We start from the raw sequence: 13,452 nt of genomic DNA on the forward strand, positions 1-13,452 counted from the left end.
CCCGGTACACTTCAGAATTCATCCGGCTACTCTTGTCTGCTGTTATGTCATCAATAAACACAAGTGACCCAGTGCCATTGAAAGCCATGCATGCCCATGCCATCACGTTGCCTCCACCATGTGTTACAGAGGATGTGGTGTGCCTTGGATCATGTGCCGTTCCCTTTCTTCTCCAAACTTTTTTCTTCCCATCATTCTGGTACAGGTTGATCTTTGTCTCATCTGTCCATAGAATACTTTTCCAGAACTGAGCTGGCTTCTTGAGGTGTTTTTCAGCAAATGGAACTCTGGCCTGTCTATTTTTGGAATTGATGAATGGTTTGCATCTAGATGTGAACCCTTTGTATTTACTTTCATGGAGTCTTCTCTTTACTGTTGACTTAGAGACAGATACACCTACTTCACTAAGAGTGTTCTGGACTTCAGTTGATGTTGTGAACGGGTTCTTCTTGACCAAAGAAAGTATGCGGCGATCATCCACCACTGTTGTTATCCGTGGACGCCCAGGCCTTTTTGAGTTCCCAAGCTCACCAGTCAATTCCTTTTTTCTTAGAATGTACCCGACTGTTGATTTTGCTACTCCAAGCATGTCTGCTATCTCTCTGATGGATTTTTTCTTTTTTTTCAGCCTCAGGATGTTCTGCTTCACCTCAATTGAGAGTTCCTTTGACCGCATGTTGTCTGGTCACAGCAACAGCTTCCAAATGCAAAACCACACACCTGGAATCAACCCCAGACCTTTTAACTACTTCATTGATTACAGGTTTACGAGGGAGACGCCTTCAGAGTTAATTGCAGCCCTTAGAGTCCATTGTCCAATTACTTTTGGTCCCTTGAAAAAGAGGAGGCTATGCATTACAGAGCTATGATTCCTAAACCCTTTCTCCAATTTGGATGTGAAAACTCTCATATTGCAGCTGGGAGTGTGCACTTTCAGCCCATATAATATATATAATTGTATTTCTGAACATGTTTTAATAACAAAAATAACAAAAAACAGCTAAATAGCTAAAATAACAAAACTTGTGTCACTGTCCAAATATTTCTGGCCCTAACTGTATATTATAGTGATACCCAGTATTGGTGCATTGTGAGAAACATTCTTCCATACGACAACTTCTCCTATCATGGCAGGCAGGAGTCTACTGGGGCACCACACTCATCCCTCCGCTTGATTCTAATAATACACTTTTAGCTATGTAAGTAGTGTGGCGCACAGTCTGCCATGCTTTCTAGCAGATGCATTGGAACCAAGGGCCTGCCATGGTTGGTGTTCTTGTTGAGCGTGGTCGTTTAAGGTGGAGTTCTATCGAGTTGCAACGTCACAGATAAGGCAGTGCAAAGGCAGAACATTTTGTCGCTACAAATCAAGCAGGGTGTTTTTTACAATGCAAGACCTACTAAAATGCACAGAGATTTTTCTAGCCATGAGGAGAACCTCTTTTCAATCACTTTACGGGTTATTAAAGCGGCGACCCATCAGATTAAGGAAATGAGCCATACAGGGAAAATCTGCTGGCAATGCTGCTAAATTGGAGTTGGCGAGGAGTAGAGGTGGACGAACCTCTCAACTTCTGTTTTGGGTTCGATGTCTAAGGTCCTCAGTTTGTTTAAGGATGAACAAGTTCGGCATGAATTACACTTTAAATGATCTTAAACCACAGTGTAGAACCCTCTTAGGACTCTCTCCAATTTCTAGCTCTCTAAGGCAGTGGTTCTCAACCTTTCTAATTCCGTGACCCCACAATACAGTTCCTCATGTTGTGGTAACCCCATTCAGTTTGGAACATGCGTCCATAACGACGTGCGTTCCAGATGAATAGCGCTGCTGCAGACAGTAGTGCGGCTTCTCAGTGGCTAAAGCCATCAGAAATATGTATTTTCTGGTGGCTTTAGGCATACCTTGCAACTTTTGAAGATTAGAAAGAGGGAGAAAATATGCGTCGCGCGCAGCGCGTCATGGCAAATTTAGCTCTGCCCACTTTTATGTTGACTCCGCCCATTCTCATTCATTTTTCATGTGCTCCCACACAGTATAATCCTCCTACAGTCACCCGTACATTATATGTCCCCCCACCATCTCTCCCACAGTTTCATATAACCCCTTCTTCTGCCCACAGTTTCATGTCCCCCCATCTCTTCCCCCAGTTTCATGTCCCCATCTGCTCCCCAGTTTCATGTTCCCCCATCTCTGCCCCCAGATTCATGTCCCCCCTCCATCTCTGCCTCCAGCGTCAAGCTGTACCCCCCTTCATCTGCCCACAGTTTCATGTCCCCCCATCTCTTCCCCCAGTTTCATATCCCCATCTGCTCCCCAGTTTCATGTCCCCCCATCTCTGCCCAGAGCTTCATGTCCCTCCATCTCTGCCCCTAGTGTCATGCCGTCCCCCCCTTCATCTGCCCACAGTTTCAAGTCCCTCCATCTCTGCCCCCAGTGTCATGCCGTCCCCCCCTTCATCTGCACAGAGCTTCATGTCCCTCGATCTCTGCCCCCAGTGTCATACCGTCCCCCCCTTAATCTGCCCACAGTTTCATGTCCCTCCATCTCTGCCCCCAGTGTCATGCCGTCCCCCCCTTCATCTGCCCACAGTTTCAAGTCCCTCCATCTCTGCCCCCAGTGTCATGCCGTCCCCTCCTTAATCTGCCCACAGTTTCATGTCCCTCCATCTCTGCCCCCAGTGGCATGCCGTCCCCCCTTCATCTGCCCCTTCATTAAGTTCCACCTTAATGTGTAAAAAAAAAAAAAAAACACTTACACTCACCTTCCAACGCTCCCTCGCTGCCCGCTCAGTCTCGCTCACTCATATAGTTGTAGCCGCGATGTGACGTCATTACATCGCGGCTACACATACAGAAGCCGCAGCGCAGCGTTAAAGCAGGAGCTGGCTGTGTCAGCTCCTGCTTTAATCGCCTGTGTTTTCAACTCGTCGGCATCCTCCAGGCGCCGATGAGTTGAAACCGGAACATACCTCCCACCGACCGGGACGGTTGGGAGGTATGTGGCGACCCCTGTGTTTTGGTCGTTCGACACCCACCGAGGTCGTGACCCACAGGTTGAGAACTGCTGCTCTAAGGCAAACACAGCTCTCTTGGGCCTGTCACTTTTCTTGTGACATCTGACGTTCTTCTGTGATGTCATCAGCCCGAGTGGGTCATAGCTGAAGTCTGTGATTCGGTCACTAGTGATCACATGGGCACGTCAAGCTTAATCATGGGCCTCGGTGCTGAACCCGGGCCAATGACATCACAGAAGAGCGCAGGAAAATTTGATGAAACTTTTACTTCTTGGTTACCAGGCCCATTGGTGACACTTTCAATCCGAGTTTAAGGACTTATTGTTTTTGCTCGCCAAGTTGTAATTTTCTGTTGGAGGATGGCACTGGATGGTGACCACAGACAAAAAGGGTATTCATATCCATGAAAAAGGGCCATGTCTGCAGAGAATAATGGCCATGGCATGACCGTTTTTGGGCCATTATAGAACCCATGATTTTCAATGGATCTATTCACATGGCATTGTCTAAATCCAGTTGGAAAAAGATAGCACATGTCATATCTTGACGGCCATGAAAAATGGGCTGTCAAAAAAGTGGCCATTTGGATGTACAAATGGAAACCAATGTGTTGTCAAAAACAGGCAGGACATTTTTCATGGTCTTACGAATATCACCTTGTTTTCAATGTTTCTCCCTTCTTCTTAATGTTTACAGTCATATTCCTCTATTCCCAATGCGTTGGCTACTAATAGTAATAATCCTAGACATCCTCAGGGGTTGCTCTCCAGGGACATTATAGACAATCTCTTGGAATTATTTGTCATCTTTCGCCAATAACAGACACATTATATATAGACGTATTGCGTTGTCTGTAGGCTGAGGTCCACCATTCCCATTCAGCTCGGCCGCCCAGTGTGACATCTTTGCTGGAGACCCTCCCTTTATCTTTACTCTTCCTGTTTGTGATCTCGGTGATGCCAGATAGGACTATGCAAATATACGATGTATGAAATGAAATATCATTTCAAAGATTTATTAAATTTTCTAATTTTTGTTTGTGAAATCTGTATTTTATTAAATACATTTCTGACATCTCTCACAGCAGAAATTAGTTCTATAACGTAATTTTTTCAATAGAATTTCAAAAATATGTAGAATTTTCAAATTTTCACATTTTTTTTAAAATACTTATCTGTCATCTTTCACTTCAGAAAGGAATGAAGGAATGAAGTTTCAGTATTGGTACGGCCACGGACAAACATTTGCCTTCTCCCACTTCATCCCGCTTGGCTTTTTATCCCCTTCTCGTCTCCACCATATTTCATTTTTGTTTTTTTCCTCCCCATCTTTTTAATTTTTCCATTCATACAGCCTTATGAGGACTTCATTTTTGCAGCACAAATTGAACTTTATAAAGGTCTTACGATCTTACGATGGCAGCACCCATGCACCACTTGTGATCAGATTCAATTACATTTCACCGAGACATTGGAAGGGTCAATGTTTGTGATCCGAGAGGACTCCGATTGTGAGCAGTGCCACATAGTCTCAACTCTTCCACTTGCAGGACTCCCAGGTATTCTGGACACTTTTTTTGAAGTAGTTGCTGGTACAGAAGAACTTTGTAACTGGTTTCACCACCATTTTCACCACATCATTGCAGGTACTGCCTTTCACTGTCAGTATTAGAGTCACAAGCCCACCGAAACACGGCAGCATTTTACTGCACTTTGATCTACTGATTTTGGTCTAACTTCAGGACGGCCGCATAAGCCAGGAAGCTCTGAGCCCCCAAACTGCACTCAATTCCCAACTCCCAAATGGTGGGGGAAAGCTCTTTATACAGTGAGGAAGAAAAGTATTTAGTCGGCCACCAATTGTGTAAGTTCTCCCATTCTTGTGATCATTTTGACCCCACGGGGTGAGGTCTTACATGGAGCCCCAAATCAAGGTAGACTATCAGTGGTCTTGTATGTCTTCCATCTTCTAATTATGGCTTTCACAGTTGATTTCTTCACACCATGCTGCTGCCTATTGTAGATTCAGTCTTTCCAGCCTTGTGCAGGACTACAATTTTGTTTCTGGTGTCCTTCGATAACTCTTTGGTCTTTACCATAGTGGGCAGTTGAGGTTGTGATTGTGGACAGGTGTCTTTTATAAACAGGAGCCATTACTGCAGGTAAGGAGTGGAGGATGGAGCAGCCTCTTAAAGAAGAAGTTACAGGTCTGTGAGAGCCATACATCTCGCTTGTTTGTAGGTGACCAAATGCTTATCTTCCACCATAATTTGCAAATAAATTCTTTCCATATCAGACAATGTGATTTTCTGGATTTGTTTTCTCATTTTGTCTCTCATAGCTGAGGTCACCTATGATGTCAATTACAGGCCGGCCTCATCTTTGTAAGTGGGAGAATTTGCAAAATTTGTGGCTGACTAAATACTTTTTTCCCCATTGTATACAGATTTAGATTTTAAATTACATTTTTAGGTTAAACATATTTTTAAGAAATTTTGGTGGTGATGTTCTTAATTTTCCAAATTGCCATGTATAATAAAAACATCCTAAAAAACTTGCAATTCCAACATTTTCCACTAAGGGTAACCACGTGGGACCCCGGTCTTAAGTATAGCAATAGAAGAACCAAGGAGTACAATTTTTTTTTCTTGGTAATTTTGATCCACAATCCACAAAGTTACTTTTTCCATCATGATTTATAAAGAAGGGAAAACATCTAGAATTACGGTGATTTGGGTACACCGCTGGTTTCGGTCATTACTAGTTATTTCCCAGAAAATACAATATTATTCCTGTAAATACTAAAAACTTCCTTATCCTGAATTTCTTACATGATACTTAAAGATGAATTCAAGGAACCGGACACTGGCCACTGAATTCATTCTATTGGGATTTTCCAAGGACCTTAAGACCAACATTGTGTTATTTGTGGTATTTTTGCTCGTATATTTAGTATCTATTTTTGCCAATTGTCTCATTTTGTGTCTGATCCTTCTCAATACCAATTTACATATTCCAATGTACTTTTTCCTTTGCATTTTATCTTTTATGGACTTGTGTGTTTCATCATCAATTTTACCAAGATTACTCGTAGATCTGGTGTCGGGTCAGAGAGTCATCTCCCTGGCCGCCTGCACAGTCCAATTCTACATTATTCTTCTGATGGGAGGAACTGAGTGTCTTCTCCTTGCCCTGATGTCTTATGATCGATATGTTGCCATCTGTCGTCCCCTCCACTATCCGGTCCTGATGAGGTGGAGCAATTGTTATCGAATGACGGCTCTTGTGTGGGTCTCCAGCTTTGTCATATTCATTCTTCCATCCTTTGGAACTTCTGTCACATTTTGCAATCCAAACCAGATAAACCACTTCATGTGTGAGGTTATAGCGGTCATGAAATTGGCTTGTGAGGACGCCCATTATAATGAGGTTTTGACACCCATCGCTTGTTTTATTGCACTTTTTCTCCCCTTTTTGTTCATTATAATATCATATATCCGGATTCTATACTCAGTGTTGAAAATTAAGTCCGCGGGACGGGCTAAAGCCTTCTCCACCTGCACGTCCCATGTTACGGTGGTGGTTCTGTTTTTTGGTACAGCGGTAGTCATGTATTTTGGGCCATCATCCGAGTACTCAGAAAACTATGGGAAATATTTATCCCTGTTTTATAATGTCATTTGCCCAACATTGAACCCAATTATCTACTCTCTTAATAATAAAGATGTTAAAGCCGCCCAGAGAAAATTTTTCTTGAAGCTTGCACATAAATTTTCGGTAGGTAAATAGGTATATTACTGTTGTGAGAAGGTGACAGGCAAAGTACTGGAGTCCATATATATCAGTATTAGCAGGATATATTAAAAAAAACTAAATAATAATCCTGTGGAGCCCCCTGGGCTCTGAACTGCAGAGCGCACTGGTGGGAACAAGGCCCAACAGTTAGCCTCACTGCCGGGCTACACCACAACTAGGTGCTTCACTGTTAGCTACACAAGGATGCTACCACTGCAGAACAAAGCAGCCAGTAAAATGAATACTAAAGTCTTAATGGTTACTTCACCACTAGATAACACAACTAACAATGACCGTGTGCTCCCAGTAGCTTCCTGGGCCCCAACCACTACACACACCTGCTGTAGTAGCACCACAGGTCTCAGACTAGCTAAGGCAAGAGTTCCCTGGGCAATTACTAGGGACAATTCTAACTAAAGACCTACCTAGCTTAGGCAGCTTACTGCCAAAATAATGTTCGCCTTGACGTGCACGATTCAGGTTTTTGGTTTGAGGCTAGAGCACCCGGCGTCCAAACCAGCCTCCTTAAATAGAGGGAAGGCGAGACTGATCAACCAGCCTAGGTGCTTCAAGCCAGATCCCGATAGGCCGACACCAGTGTCAGTCAGCAGACTGACCACACCTATCGGCTGCAAGAGGATTAACCCCATGAATGCTGGACTGAACAGAACCAGCGGAACAGGCTGCAACCCTAACACCATGGCCTAACAGGTCCTAACAATCAGTCCCAGGTTTCTGACTTATGTGTGGTCCAAGGCGGATCTGGAGTAGGCCTCAGCTCAGGTGTAGATCCTCAGCTCATTACTGGGCCAGAAAAGACTGCAGCTCTTGCACTGCAGAGCGGTTCCATGAGGTGTGTGGTTCTGTCCTGTAACCCTGAGTCCGGTGAGACTATATTGCTCCTGTTTTGTTCATGTGGCTGGAAGTAAGTCACATATATAGTTAGGTGAACCTACTGTTTTAGTTAGCGCTGAGATGAGGGCGGGTTCACATCAGCGCCCCAGCCTCCATTATGCAGGTTTCCATTTCCTGCCGGAAACTGGGCAGGAGACAGAAATCGGACAGAAATGTTTGTATTTTGTTTTAGCCTGAAGTTAAGGCTGTATTCTGTTTTGCTCATTTTTTGCCTGAGGTGAAGGTTTATTTATTTTCCTGTTTTTTTCTAAATAAACCAGTTTGCTGCAAATTTTGTGTCCTTGTCTTGACTGTTTGGGCCCGCACCACTGCTTCTACTGAGCTAACTTCTCCACATATAGTGCTTTGGCTGCAGGCAAACCCAAGTTAAACAGTCTTAAAGAGACATAGACTTTTTTTTCCCTCTCCTATGTCCAGGGTGAAAACTGCAGGGGAGATTAAAAAGGAGACCGCCAGCATGGAGGACTTTGTAAAACAGTTTGGGCAGGACATCCTACAACAGCAGACTCAAGCACAGCAGCAAAACGCCCTGATGGAAGCTGAGAGGCGACAGCAACAAGCACAAGCCCAGCAGCAGGAGATAAACTTGAGGCTTATGAAGACGCTGACACAGCTCTGCAAGGCTCTGGTGGACCAGAAGATGGCAGGAGAGCGTGCTGGTGCAAGAGAGACCCGGAGGATACAGACCACTACCCAAGCTGCTGTGCAGAGTTCCCTGCAAAAGATGACATCCACAGACGATGCAGAGGCATATCTTTGGGTTTTTGAGCGAGTATCCGAGTGAGAGAAATTGCCAAAGGATGAGTGGGCTGATGTTGTGGCACCCTTTCTCACCGGGGAACCTCAGAAGGCCTACTATGACCTTGTGAACAGGAGGCTAAGGACTACTCCAATCTAAGGGGTGAGATCCTTGCATGTCTTGGTATGAACATACATGTACATGCTGGGAGAGTGCACCACTGGACTTTCCCTGAGAGTCTCCCACGTTGACCCCAGATGCATATGGTGTATCTGGTGAAGAAATGGCTTCAGTCTGAGGAGGTCACTCCGGCACAGATGGTTTATAGAGTGGTTCTGGAAAAATACAGTGCTTCTACCTAAGGTTCAGCACTGGGTTGGACAAGAGGGACCTACAACGGCTGATGAGCTGGTGGGTTTAGTGGAATGGTACCGAGTTACTGAGGAGCTCCTGGAGATGTCTCCCAGACCTGTTACCCCCAAGATGGGTAAGACTGTACTGACTACTGTAGGGGTAAGGAAGGTTGTGGTGGGAGAATGCTCAGAGGGGAAATAAGCAGCTGGGAATGTGAACTTTAAACCCAGGTCTCAGAATGGAGACCCACATACCATCTCAGATGCTGGTGGTGCCATGAATTGGGTCACATTTCTGCCTACTGTCCCCTGACGACTGAGCTCATGGACTGCAGAATTTCTAGGTGGGTGTTCCTGTTTGCTCAACCCAGCAGAAACTGCATCTGAACTGCAAATGTGTACTGTAGCAGGGTGTGCTGTACTCGCTCTCCTGGAGCGAGTATCCTAATAGTATCCTATTGCAGAGGTCTCCATAACAACTACCTCTGGCCCCGCCTCTCACAAAGTGGGTGTGGTTAAGTCCTTGTTCCATAGTGGGATTATAGGGAGGGATTTTCCTCTGTTCTGGGACATGTGGAAAAAGCAGAAGCCACGATGTCCTAAAGATGTTAATAATATCTTGCCTAAGGTTAACCCTGAACCCTTCTATACTGACATGGAAACACCAGCTTGGGTGACCCAAGATGGTAATGATTTTCCCCTGTCTGTGTTTTCAGGTAATGCTGAAGGTCAGGAGGGAGTTCCTGAGATCCTGGAGCTTGAGGTGTCCTGGGACAATTTTGGGACTGCTCAAATGAGAGGTCCTAATCTGTCTCTTTGCTAGAGAAAACGTAAAAGTGGTAAACGGTGAAACCCAGTATCCAGGAGCTCATAAGGAGTTTCCCTATATGTCCATGAACCAAGACTTACTGAATAGGGTGAAGTAAATACGGGGAGAAATTGTTGATCAATTGGTGGTGCCCCGGCCCTATCAGAGGGTAGTGTTAGATCTGGCACATAAGCCTGTGTTAGGAGGTCACCTGGGGTATGAAAATATCAAAGAGCATATTATACAGCATTTCTATTGGCCAGGAATTGATAAACATATCCAAGATTATTGTAAATACTCCCAGATTGTCAACTAACCGCTACTGTGTCACACTTCAGAAGTGCTTTAGTACCCCTACCCATTTTAGAGGTCCCCTTTGAAAGAGTGGCCATAGACTTGGTAGGTTCTGTTGTGAAGTCAGCTAGGGGGCATCAGTATATACTAGTGGTGCTAGATTATGCTACACGATACCCCGAGGCCGGAAACTTGAGAAATACTTCAAGTAACTTATTTGCCAAGGAGCTCTTTTATATGCTCTCTCGGACAGGTCTACCCAAAGAGATCCTGATTGACCAAGGGACTCCTTTTATGTCCAAAATAATGAAAGAAGTGTGTAAGCTCCTGAAAATTAAACACCTGTGAACCTCTGTATATCCCCCCCAGATGGACGGCCTAGTGGAGAGGTTCAATAAAACCCTTAAGAGCATATATAGGGGAGCTGACGTCACCAGGTGGGAGTGGTAACATCTGGAGGTCATTGGTACCTCTCCACGGGGAGTGGAGAAGGGAGGGCCACCAACTGTGGAGGTGGGGAAGGGAGCCAAGGAACCGCCTATGTTGGAGGGCTCCCTGGGACTACACGGGCAGTGGTAGGAAGGTTGGAGCACCAGCCTTTGGGGCACAGAAAGCAGTAGAGGTCCCACCTTCACAAGATCACTCCCTGATCAGTGTCAAAACGCATAGCCTATCACTGTCTTTTGAATCAATAAGGTTATGTTTCCTCTGGCAATCTGTCATTATTTTCCTTTAGCGCTCTACCATTCTCCCGTTTTTCTCTTATCTCATTGGTATCTTTCACTTAAATGGATGCACCAGAATGCATTACTCCAGCCATCTCCAATCCTCCCATTCAAGTGAGTGGAAGCGCCATCTATCAAGGGACACACCTGCATTCAGCCAGACTGGGGTAATGGGAAAACATCCTCCATTCACAGGATCATTGGGGTCTCAGGGGTCAGGGAGCCATCAGTCAGCTATGTATCTTCTATCCTCTGGATAAATGGTTTTTGGGTCATAAACCCGTTAACTTGTGATACATATATATGGACATGTCTGACCAGGTATGTGAGGACACATCAGTCTATAGCCATAAACAATAATGTATCGACTCTCCTGAATAAAGCAAGGCATGAAACAGTCATATCAATAATGGTGGGTGGATAATTCGACCCGGTGGGACAACATCCAGCGTGACAACAACTCCTCCTAAATCCCACAGGTCTTGTTATTATAGGTTGTGTAGCCATAATTAATCTCAAGAGCTCACCTAGACATATATATATAATTACGATAGTTCTGTCGGGTTACGTATGTCACCGAAGACTGCAGTTTACAATAAGTCGGGAGGATTTATCTAGACACAATGACCTGCGACCAGTCATCCTACAGAAGAGTTGTCACCATCGCAAGTTATTGGAGCCTTCTTTAAGTAATTCAACCTTAGATTTACAGCTTTGCAGATCTGCCGTGATCCTGATCTCCGGAGTTTCTTTACTCCTCTTCTATTCAACCTGACCCATTCTTAAGAACTTTAAATAACATCACTATAAGCATAACAGTGTTCGACAGAAGATCTAAAAGTTTGGTGAAGAGTCCCCATGTGAAGTTACAGTATACCAGATGGTTCTCATGCCTATAATATCTAATTATTCTGAAATAAGAAGCAATTTTACCAATAGTCTACAGTAGAGATGGCAAACTATGAAGAGTAGCTTGGATTTGGGTTCAGGCAAGTCAACCATTTGGTTCTTTTCAGTCCAAACTTGTTTGGATTGGAACAGAAGTGAAATTACTATACTCTGGGGTGGAAACCCAAGGTAAGAGTAAAACAATACTGGTCCTCCTTGTGGTGACTGGTGCTCTCAATCTTAGTGATGTCATGGGTCCAGGGACAAGTTCTGTGATGGGGCATCAGCCAGTGGCGCAACTACCGCCATAGCAGCAGAGGCAGCTGCAACAGGGCCAGGAAACAATGGGGGCCCGGTGACAGCTGCTACCGCTGCAACCATTATACTCGGGAGTCTTTTCGGACCCCCGAGTATAATGATTGGCGGACCGGGAGAGGTAAGAAACATAAAAATCACTGTAACTTACCTCTCCACGATCCTGCCAGGCATCCTTCCTTGTTGTCTGACATCTTTGACGTCACATGAACCCGGCCTGCGTCCCGGGTCATTTGACGTCCGACATCATTGCAGAAGGACCGCAGCGGAGGCCGACAGCGTAGGAGCCGGGGGACAGGTAAGAAACAGTAGTTTTTTATGTTTTTATTCCCCCGGGTTTCTGATTATTATACTGTGGGGTCTGAAAAGACCCCAGAGTATGATTGTTTATGGGTGTCCACAAAGGGACATAATACTGTGTGCAGGGGCCACTATGGGGCATAATACTGTGTGCAGGGGTCACTATGGGGCATAATACTGTGTGCAGGGGCCACTATGGGGGATAATACTGTGTGCAGGGGACACTATGGGGCATAATACTGTGTGCAGGGGCCACTATGGGGCATAATACTGTGTGCAGGGGCCACTATGGGGCATAATACTGTGTGCAGGGGCCACTATGGGACATAATACTGTGTGCAGGGGCCACTATGGGGGATAATACTGTGTGCAGGGCCCACTATTAGGGATAATACTGTGTGCAGGGGCCACTATGGGGGATAATACTGTGTGCAGGGACCACTATGGGGATAATACTGTGTGCAGGGGCCACTATAGGAAATAATACTGTGTGCAGGGGCCACTATGATTCTTCAGAGGCATCGGAAAGTTGAGGATTGCAGAAGGTAATAGGAGAGTATTATTACCTAGGAGCGTTACTTCTAATGGGGAATAGGGACTGTCAGGTTCTATAGAGGGTCCGTACTCACAGCCTTTGGAGGACCTAGTAGAAAATGCTAAATGACAAGCCTCATTTGACTGACGCTGTGTCCCTGAACAATTTTCCATTTTTTTCATCCATTCTCCGATTCCAATGATTGGATGAAGTCTATATAACACTTCATTCCTGTATTCATTAAAAATTGACAACTGTTTGGCATCAGGACCAATCCAATCCAATTGTTGAGTTGCAATACCAACCATCGATAGAAGAGTGTTGTCTACTTATTGTATGTGGTCAGTGAAATGGTCACTATGAAAATCTGCTGAGCTATGATGTTCTCCATGCTTGGTACCAGGTGTAGTTTATAGGTTAGCCTTCTATGAGAGAAGAAGTAGGACTTATGGGGCACTATCAGGGGTCAGCTGGAGGAGACCTGATACAACCTGCTTGTTATTACACATTCTGTCCTTATTGTCTCCTTTCCACAGATTGGTAATTTTAGCCATCAGAAAGAAAGAAGATAAGTTTTACAATATTCACAACTCTCAAAATAAGTAGAGGAACCAACGATGGCAAACATTTGCCCTCTCCTAGTTCATCCAAAAAGAACGCCTAAGTACTCTTTTTTTTTTTATAGATTTCTATTTTCTTAAGATTGTTTCAGCCACAACTATGACTTTATTTAGGGAGGACATCAATTTACTAACCATCTAGGCCAGTTGTC

At 44.7% G+C, this 13,452-nt stretch overlaps 1 protein-coding gene across 1 annotated transcript; it reads left to right on the plus strand.

Moving 5' to 3' along the window:
• Window positions 1-5,857: 5,857 nt before the first annotated feature.
• Window positions 5,858-10,265, plus strand: LOC142198620 (olfactory receptor 5AR1-like). Its single transcript, XM_075269650.1, has 5 exons — window positions 5,858-6,790; window positions 8,211-8,495; window positions 8,826-8,949; window positions 9,532-9,615; window positions 10,171-10,265. Exons 1-5 carry the CDS (start codon window positions 5,858-5,860, stop codon window positions 10,263-10,265), a joined length of 1,521 nt encoding a protein of 506 aa, XP_075125751.1.
• The last annotated feature ends 3,187 nt before the right edge of the window (window positions 10,266-13,452 follow it).

Source organism: Leptodactylus fuscus, chromosome 3 (genome assembly GCF_031893055.1).
Source record: "Leptodactylus fuscus isolate aLepFus1 chromosome 3, aLepFus1.hap2, whole genome shotgun sequence".
Taxonomy (NCBI): domain Eukaryota; kingdom Metazoa; phylum Chordata; class Amphibia; order Anura; family Leptodactylidae; genus Leptodactylus; species Leptodactylus fuscus.